Source organism: Taudactylus pleione, unplaced genomic scaffold, assembly GCF_031769625.1.
Source record: "Taudactylus pleione unplaced genomic scaffold, aTauple2 ptg000318l, whole genome shotgun sequence".
NCBI classification, from domain to species: Eukaryota; Metazoa; Chordata; class Amphibia; order Anura; family Myobatrachidae; genus Taudactylus; species Taudactylus pleione.
The window spans coordinates 2,831,586-2,841,456 of NW_028284719.1; the positions used below are offsets into that span (position 1 = coordinate 2,831,586).

At 40.2% G+C, this 9,871-nt stretch overlaps 1 protein-coding gene across 1 annotated transcript; it reads right to left on the minus strand.

The window, feature by feature from the left end:
• Window positions 1-5,234: 5,234 nt before the first annotated feature.
• On the minus strand, window positions 5,235-9,224 carry LOC148509649 (nicotinamide N-methyltransferase-like). The gene is made up of 3 exons (XM_088442928.1): window positions 9,077-9,224; window positions 8,166-8,373; window positions 5,235-5,661 (listed from the first exon to the last, which is right to left on the minus strand). Exons 1-3 carry the CDS (start codon window positions 9,222-9,224, stop codon window positions 5,235-5,237), a joined length of 783 nt encoding a protein of 260 aa, XP_088299054.1.
• Between the last annotated feature and the right edge of the window lie 647 nt (window positions 9,225-9,871).

Sequence of the window (9,871 nt, forward strand, 5' to 3'; positions counted from 1 at the left end):
CAAGACAGTTGTTGTCCGGATTTGGATAGAAATATTGCCAGACCAAAGAGGTGGAATGTTTGGTCTTCTGCCCAGGCATGACCGTTATGGGCTTTTTCATCCCACGGACAACAACTGTCTCCCCCGGAGCCTGATTTAAACAAACCACATCACCATCAGAATCCTCCTCGCTGTTGGAGGGTCAATTGTTTAGTAAAAGTAGTGGTGTTCCTACTTCCTCTCTGGGATGATGAACAACTCCCAGCAGCAGCAACAGCACTAGGAGGAAGTGGTTCTTGATCTTTCCCTATTTTTTTTATCGGAGAAAGTTTGGTCCTCCATTTATGTTATATTGATATATATGTGCGGCGAAGGCGCACACAAACACTGAAAATATTTTTTTTCTTTTTGCTGGAGAGTAGTGCACTTTGTTGGTTACACCACCCTTTAAGAAATGAGCCAGCCGGTCCTTTACGTATGGGATACAGGCACAGGCTTGGCGCTGCTCCTTTGTTGATGCACGTGCACCCACAGTGCACACAATTCACAAACACAGAAAAAAATTTTTTTATTTGGTTTGGAGTGTACTTTGGGGGTTACAGCACCCTTTAATGGTCAAGCCAGCCGGCCCTTTACTTATGACACAGGCGCACGCTTGGCACTACTTTGTTGATGCACGTGCGGCTACTGCACACACAATTCACAAACACAGAAAATATTTTTTTATTTGGTTTGGACTGGAGTGTACTTTGGGTGTTACAGCACCCTTTAACGGTCAAGCCAGCCGGCCCTTTACTTAAGACACAGGCGCACGCTTGGCACTACTTTGTTGATGCACGTGCGGCTACTGCGCACACAATTCACAAACACAGAAAATATTTTTTTATTTGGTTTCGACTGGAGTGTACTTTGGGGGTTACAGCACCCTTTAACGGTCAAGCCTGCCGGCCCTTTACTTATGACACAGGCGCACGCTTGGCACTACTTTGTTGATGCACGTGCGGCTACTGCGCACACAATTCACAAACACAGAAAATATTTTTTTATTTGGTTTGGACTGGAGTGTTCTTTGGGGGTTACAGCACCCTTTAACTGTCAAGCCAGCCGGCCCTTTACTTATGACACAGGTGCACGCTTGGCACTACTTTGTTGATGCACATGCAGCTACTGCGCACACAATTCACAAACACAGAAAATATTTTTTTATTTGGTTTGGACTGGAGTGTACTTTGGGGGTTACAGCACCCATTAACGGTCAAGCCAGCCGGCCCTTTACTTATGACACAGGCGCACGCTTGGCACTACTTTGTTGATGCACGTGCGGCTACTGCGCACACAATTCACAAACACAGAAAATATTTTATTTTTTTAGCACTTGGTGGGAGCACCCCTGATGGACAGAGCACCCCCTGGACAACACTACAGCACCCCTTTAGGACTGGGACACTGCACAGGACTTTGGAGTTGACACAGCCCCTATGGAGAACTGACTGCACAACACAGTCCAGCCAGCCCCTATGGACTTTGAAGTAGTGGACACAGCCCCTATTAACAACAGCAGCACAGCACAACACAGCAAGCCCCTATGGACTTTGAAGTAGTGGACACAGCCCCTATGGACAACAGCAGCACAGCGCAGCACAGCACAGCACAACACTACTCTGCACTACACTACACTACACTACACAGCCCAGCCAGCCCTAACTCCCACCCTCCCTCTTCACTGTCCACAGCCGAGTGAGAAAATGGCGCTTACGCGGGTACCTTATATAGGATCCAAAACCCGCGAGATCCGGAAGGCGGGATGATGACGTTTTGCCTCGATTTCAGATCCGAGTCAGGCGGGAAAAGTTGAGCCTGACTCGGATCGGCCTCGGATCGGGGGGCTCGGGGGGGTTCGGATTTCAGAAATCTAAACCCGCTCACCCCTAATATATATATTTATATATTGCTGACAACACAATTTTTTTAACATGTATTGTAGGATGTTTGTATATTCTTGCACAAGTCAACACTTAGTCAGTGAAATGGTCAATCATCATTAACACACCTGAGTGCATGGGTGTAAACAAATTGGCTAAATAGGAGGAAGCCTGAAAAGTGGATATTTAAAGGCAGGAGCACTTAGAGGAAACACTCTTTGATAAAGCGTCCATATATTAGCAAAAGTGGTCAGATACTGAGGTTAACCATTTCTGTCCACTTGCATCTCTGTGGTTGTGCTGGCAGCATACTGTATGATGTGCTCCTTAGAACAGCAATATGGGGCTGGACAGTCAGCTTTTCTACATTGCTGCAGCCACATTAGTGCAGTATCTGCTGTATAAACAGGAGGTCTAAAAGATCAAAATAACTATAATGGGAGCACTCATATAGCAAATCTTAATGAAAAATGATAAAACACAGCTTTTATTTTCAACTACAATATAGTAAAATAGACTGATAAAGACAATACACAGGGGTAAGGATAGGTGCTAAAAATGAAAATATGGAGGGACAGTCACAAATAATCCTTAGTCCCCCTTCGACAGCAAAATATAACATAGCAGAAATACAATAATATGAAAAAAATCCACATAACAAAAAATCCACTAAAATACTCCCAGAGGCCCTCATTCAGAGCCGTACGCTCTGAGCAGAGCGCACGCTCTGAGCAGAGCGCACGCTCTGAATGAGGGCCGGGCTCCATTTTCATGGAGCGTCCTCCTGGATGCTCGTATAGCTGTGGGTCACCACCCACAGGCTATACGAGCGTGCATTGTGATGGTCGCGATGGTCGAGACCATCGCGACCATCGAATTTGCGAGCCGGATCCTGCGGTTGAGGTTTTCAACCGCAAGCTCCGGAGTGATTTTGGCTCTATCAGAGCCAAAATCACTCCCACTGACATCACTAGTGATGTCAGTGGGCCGGCTTCTGACGGGAGGCGTTCCCTTAGGAACGCCCCCGTCAGGGAGGCACGCCCACCAAAGGGGGCATGCTGTCAATCAACATTGACAGCATGCCCCCTTTGATCGGACACAACGAGCGAAGGACTTTCCTTCGCTCATCGCGTCTGGCGCATGCGCACGACGGAGCTCCCTCCGTCGTGCGCATGCTCAGTCCATAACATCGACCCACTTGCGAGCGGACAGCCGCTCACGAGTGGGTCTGAATCAGGCCCAGAATCCAGAAATGAGAATCAATCACTCATCAAATGCTGATTAGTATGAAGCAATATTGGTAGGTGTAACTGTGAATTTCCCAACCAAGATATCAAGGAAGACCAATACATGATCGTGGATGCTTAAGAAAGCAGGGACATGATATACTGTATATTTTTTGCAGGACTGTGCACACGGATTTCTATTTGGGACAAGTGGACTGACCAGCTGGTACAGGTAAGTATGTGTGATTGATGTATGTTTGTAATAAAGTTGTACTGCCTAAGGTGTGTGTGTTATTTATTTATTTAACTATTTATGTTACAGTGGAGGTACAGGAGCTGGCCGCCTGCTGGCAATTGTAGTTTGACATGCTGGTACCTGTAGTTCCACTGTAAAATACAATAGATTATTTAAATGTAACACTTCATTATAAACATAGCCACAGCCCAGGAGTGCAGGGAAGAGCCCTGGGCTTCAGACCAGGCCTGGGGTTTTGGGAGAGGGGGGGGTCCCTTTTTTGGTGGGTCCTCACCTCCCCTGAGATCCCCAGCTTGGCCTGAGTGAATTGGGGTGAGAATGTTTTGGCCCTGGAGACCCATTAATAGGATCTCCTAGCTGTGGCATTACACCCCGGTCATTTTGGGCCCAGTGCTGTGTTTAATTATAGGGGGACCCCCTATAACTAAAACCAAGACTGGCCCTGCAGCCTGGTGCTGGTTCCTAAATTACAGTGGAACTCTACTAATTTTGTTCTCCATAATTTTTGGAACCAGGACTGGCTGGCAAGTCTGGGGCGGGTTATGCTTTTGGGGGGGACCCTACATAATTTTTTTAACAATTAACCCGTTTTTTACAGGTACAAAACACAAGCAGCTTACACATATCTCACTGATATTTGCAGGCTGCTTGCTCAAGAGAGTTTTGCAGAGAGAAGACACTGCAATCTCTGGTGAGTTATCTCCTTCCAAACTTGCTACTTGGGGGAGAAATCTTGATCTGTTTCACCATCGGCCATCTCACTCTCAGCTAAAGTCACTTCTTAGTAAATTTGTGAGTTTCAGGAGCCTCAAATCAACCAAGTGTCGGCGATGCTACTCGATTTGAAAAAAAACTCGACCAGACTCGATTCTTAGTAAATTTACCCCTAGCTATTATCTTCTAGAAGGTACTAGTTAAATGTTAAGTAGAATCTGACCGGTTGCTATGGGCAACATCAACACTTCTAATAACTCACTTCAGTAAATAAAACCCTCTGTCTCCTTTTCTCCCTGTCATAGATTTGAATTGAACATATAATGATTAGAATAAATTAAGTTAGACATAAGAAAGTATTTTTCACTTAACACTTAACTGTACTAATAACTGGCACCTCCCACCCTACCAGAAACAGGAAACTATTCTACCATAATCACTGGTCTAGTTTAATAACTGTACTAATAACTGGCACCTCCCACCCCCCTAAAAAACAGGAAGCTATTCTACCATATTTCTGGGCTAGTATAATAGTGCTACCTGGAACTTGTATAACCCAACTAGGCAATTTTAAATGTTTTATAGACCAAGGAGACATTAACCTGGCCACAAAACAGTCAGCAGTTTAAAGGATACATTTACTTAATTGCAGGTTTATAGAAGTGGAGATTTTGCCCATAATATCCAATCAGCCAGTATCTACTAGAAGGTGCTAGTTAAATTATAAGCAGAAACTGGTTGCTATGGGCAACATCTCCACTTCTATAAACCAGCACTTTGTATAAAATACCCCTAGGTGAGTACTGTTAGCTTTTTTTCATAGTACAAGCACCAAAACAACCTCTACTGATTATATAATCCTAATCCTTGAATTTGAATAACAAAACATACAAAATAAAAGCAATTTAGCAATTTATTTATTAGAATTTTGGATTATATTTAAAAAAAAATGAGAAAAAAAATCAACATATACTCTAGACTACTTTGATTTATACAAACTTTAGCTATTTTGTATGATAAGAGCTGTCTGCCTGATTTAATAAATGCCTGAGTGCTATAGACAGTAAGAATATCTCAATTAGATAGGTAGATCTTAAAAAGCTTTTAACAGAATCATCCAGCCAATGGCCCCTGTTCCTAAAAATTCCCTTTCACAGCAGTAAGGACCATAAATTGCTTATAATCTGTCATATCACTCTCTACTTTTCTATCAAGTAACTCACAGGAACCAATTACAAATCCTTCATCGGTAAGAGTCTTTCTTACAAAACTTTCATCATGAGTAAATAAATGCAGCCTAACATTACCAGCTGTGTAATATGTGGCATTTATGCACGCAATTATAATAAAGTATCCACCAGGCTTAAGCAGCTTTGACATCTTCCTCAGGTTTCTGATGTATTCTTGTTTGTTCTGACTAACCACATCTAGCATCCACGCTGTCAGCAGACAGTCGGCTTGTGGTAACACCATCGGATCCGTGAGGTTTTCTTTGCTGAAGTCGAATTTCTCAATGCGTTTAATTGTTTCCTTTAACTTTTCTTCCTTTTCCTCTTCTTCCACACTAAAAAACAAACCATATACACTGTAATATGTTTTACTAACATTGCAGAATTATATTTTTCACTTCAGTTATTTTATACCTCATCCACATAAATACTTTTCTTATAAAATGAATGAATTGTGTGTGAGTTCTCTACCCACTTAAGTGTTCTTTATTTGTATGGTATCTTGATTAATGTTTTCTTCCCTGGATTTCTACTGTACCTGCACAATTGGAACTGTTGAATCAGGAGGAATACCAGCCACCAACTAGGAAATATTCACTATTATAATCTGATCTTCATTCAAAACTAAAACTGTTATCCTTTAAGTCATGTTTTTATTATGATTTCTTATAATTTGACTGATCCGTTATGTTCTAATATGTTTAACCACTTGTCACAAGAGAGAGGGGAAGTGATAGTCGCACAGGATTTCAAATAGCTTTAAATGTAAATGTAAAAAAAACAACATAACATTAATTTGCTTAGACCTCAGATGGTAATTGAAATTTGTTGGTGGTGCTCCCCAGAGTCAGAGGGGTACAGTTAAACAGAGCAAAAGAGAAAAAGAAGACACTTGTTTGGGGGCAATACTTATTATCTAATATGACAATAAGTACAACTTAACATTTATTATTACTGTTTAAAATAGGTTCGGACAAACATTAAACATATAACATATATTTATACATAACAGGGTTAATCATGAATCAAGATCCCTTTGAATGTGATATAATACCCTAATGCAAAAATAAAGAAAATATACAACGGTGTCTCTTTCTGACAGGCTGTTGACTATTAATACAGCCTAGTAATGATTCAATGTTGCCAAAACAGTACACATCCTCAAATTCATGCACATCCTATAACCATTGAGTATAAAAGGATACAATTCTACAACACAGTAGTCCAATTGTAACGTGTATTCATTATTCAACCTGTTATGCATAAATATATGCTATATGTTTAATGTTTGTCCAAACCTATTTTAAATAGTTATAATAAATTATGTTTAACCACTTGCCTAGTGTAGTCACATCAGATGCCTCCACACCAGGGTGGTCTGTACCTGACATTGTCACACCCTGATGCAAACAGACAGAAAAAGACCACTTGACAGCTGCAGGAAGATAATGTTAACACAGCCGCCAGTTTCAGAGGGACTTTCCGCCCCCTCTGCTTTCACAACTACATCCCCAAGTTCTCCCGATTACTGCTGGCCACAGAGATTGGGTAGTCCACAGAACCCCACACCCAGCACTGCAGTCACAGTGCTACTGTGAGATGCGGCTAAGCCCACTGTGTGTCAGATCACTGTGGCCACAGTAATCAGGAACTTGACAGACACTCCCCCACCTGTGGATCGGGCTTCACAGAATCATCTGGTAGCTGCAGTTGGCTACAGTGAATGGGCAGCTCCCTGTGTCACCCCCACCCTGGTCCTTCTCCCAGGCATCTTCACACCAGTAAGTGACAATCCTGTCGGAATGCCCACCCACTGTTGCTGCTCAAAGCAGACGTGTGTGTATTGTGTGTGTTTGTATTTTTATATATATATATTTATATATATATATATATATATATATGTATCCATATATTTGTGTATAGTAGACACTTCTGTTTCTGCTCCCCACTCTGTCATGGCTCAGACATTGCAGATTTGGCAGCTGGATTTCCTCTTCTAGATTTGTCCTATCTCTCTTCCACTGCATCTGCATTGAGGAGATGGGAAAAACCTTCTGCAATATATATATGTGGTGAGAGGGGTTGTCTCTCACCTGAATTGCTCACATTCTGGTGGGATTGGCCCTCTCTAAGGGAAGCTGGAGTGAAACCTGTGCATTCTGCTGTAGCAGTGGAGGTGTAGAACTGCAGGTTTTCCCATTTACACAGACCCAGCTGTAATAATCACTGGAGCACAGGAAGGGTTTAAAACTCACACACACTTGATACTCCTTTCTCCTGATGCCGGACAATCTGGCCAGGTGATAGGCCAGGGATGGTAGTTAGCATTAGGGAAGGTCCACAGATATTGTGACTGCTGATGGTTAAAGCACAAGAGTGATGGGTATTTACTTTTATATTAATTTTCTTATTCTCTGTTATGTGCCTGTGTGTAACCATGCCTATGCTCACGTATACTAAGGTGCATTGTCTGCTACCATTAAAAGGTACTGCTTCACCAAGTACCTGCCTGTCTGCAGTCCTCATTTATATACCCCTTGTTACTATATATATATATATATATATATATGGAGAGAGAGAGAGAGAGAGAGAGAGAGAGAGAGAGTTTTAAACTATACTATTTTTCTTTTAATTCCTCAAAATTGACAACTTTTTTTTATTATCACATCATATTAATATTACTGTAGCTATTTAAACCTAATTTTTTGGTAAAAGATATTATGTTGAAACAATATTTAAATAGCTATTATTTATAGTATTTGATAATAAAAAAAAATCCAATTTTGGTAACATTTTGGAAAAAACATTTGCCAGTTGAGAGATTAAACTTATATTTTACCTGATGCCTTTCAGCTCAGTAAAAATCTGAGATGCATGATTCCAATCAAAAGCCCCAGTGCGGGTGCTCACCCATTTGTTGAGTTCCATAATACAGGACTCTCTTAATTTTAGTATAATGATCTCTTTAAAATATTCACAGACATCAAAAAGCTGATGAACGATGGATCCTAAACTGATGTCAATCAAAGTTTCTCCTTTAATAAGTCCTGCAGGACAGATTCAGATAAGAAAAATAACATTCTATATAGTTACAGTGTGTTAACGGCAAAGAAAGATAATGGGTTAAATGTAATAGGTTGAGAGTTTAGAAAATGTTAGAGTTTAGCAGTAACCTCTCACATTGGTCGAGTTTTATCTTCAAAATGGGAAAACATCTGGATGAGAGTTATGAAAGTATCTTGAGTCTGAAAAGTAAAAACATGCAAGTTTGTATGTTCTCAGACTCTATTACATTAGGCGAGCATAAAAAGTGTGAGAGGTTCATGCTAAACTCTCACATTCTCTGAGCTCTACCCTTTTTACTTTTAGTTCAATATGTGTTCCAGCATTAATCACATATTGAAATAGATTGCATGATTTATGTTTCCTGGTATAATACTAGGTACCTTCATCTATGCCAATGAAATAAATTACTGGCAATCTGAATTATTCCCAAATCTGCTGCCATTTCTGTGCTGTGTGTATAACATTTGGTGAGTTAGCGCTCTTCAAACCTCAGAGACTAAGCACCAATGTTGGAATTGATGTCTGTAGTAACAACTCTCTGTGAGCAGGGAAAGACTCACCTGTTTCCATTGCGCACAGCACAGGAACAATATAGTTATCATTTTATACTATAAAGTCACCCATTTATTAATCTAGAATAACCATGCTATATATCTAAGGCAACAATTTATCCTGAATACAAACCTGTTGCTAATGCACTGTGCAGCTTCTCCATAATAAATACTACTGTCTCATCTCTGAACACACTTTCTACATCAAAATAACATTTAAGGTGGTCCCTGGAGTCCATCCCATGCAGATGATAAAGCTTCAACTTGGATCTGGCTTCCATTCTCTTGTCTTCTGTCACACAGGACGGGATGAGTCTCTGATCTGTATCTGTAACCTTATAGTAATATGTATGGCTGTTCTCTTTATATGCAGCAGAATCCTATAGTTATTTACTCTCATTAGAATGTTCTCATACACAGCTAACTATAAATTTATCACTTGAGATCTCAAGATCTTATCGAACAATTATTAATGATGTTTAAATATTAGGATTACCCAGGTGATAATGTCACAACGCAATGTGACATAAATCTGTGTATGTTTAACCCTGTACTCTCCATCTTAGTAAGATTGTGCAGACCTAATAGATATTTGTCTTTAAATAAAAAATAAACAGAATCAGGGTAGTTACTGCTGGTTGCAGCACCTTTTTTTCTATTTTTAGAATAATAAGAATAATAATAGATAATTTGTATCATTATCATTATTATTATTATTATTATTATTATTATTATTATTATTATTATTATTATTATTATTATTATTATTATTATTATCTTTTATATGACATCACAAAGTATGCCCAGTGCCTGAGAACCAGTTTTCCAAAGTACCAATTACTGTATTTTTATTAAACTAACAAAGGTCCAAAAATAGACAAATCTGCATACAGTATTCTGAACTTCTTTCCTTGTGCCAGATACGGCA

What these genes read in the sequence shown, in the direction of transcription:
- LOC148509649 (XM_088442928.1), bottom strand. Translation starts at nt 9,224, where the DNA reads ATGGAAGCCAGATCCAAGTTGAAGCTTTATCATCTGCATGGGATGGAC. An exon ending in GCACAGTGCATTAGCAACAG is followed by an intron (nt 8,374 to 9,076) that starts GTTTGTATTCAG and finishes TCTGTCCTGCAG; the next exon opens with GACTTATTAAAGGAGAAACT. An exon ending in ACTGAGCTGAAAGGCATCAG is followed by an intron (nt 5,662 to 8,165) that starts GTAAAATATAAG and finishes TTTGTTTTTTAG; the next exon opens with TGTGGAAGAAGAGGAAAAGG.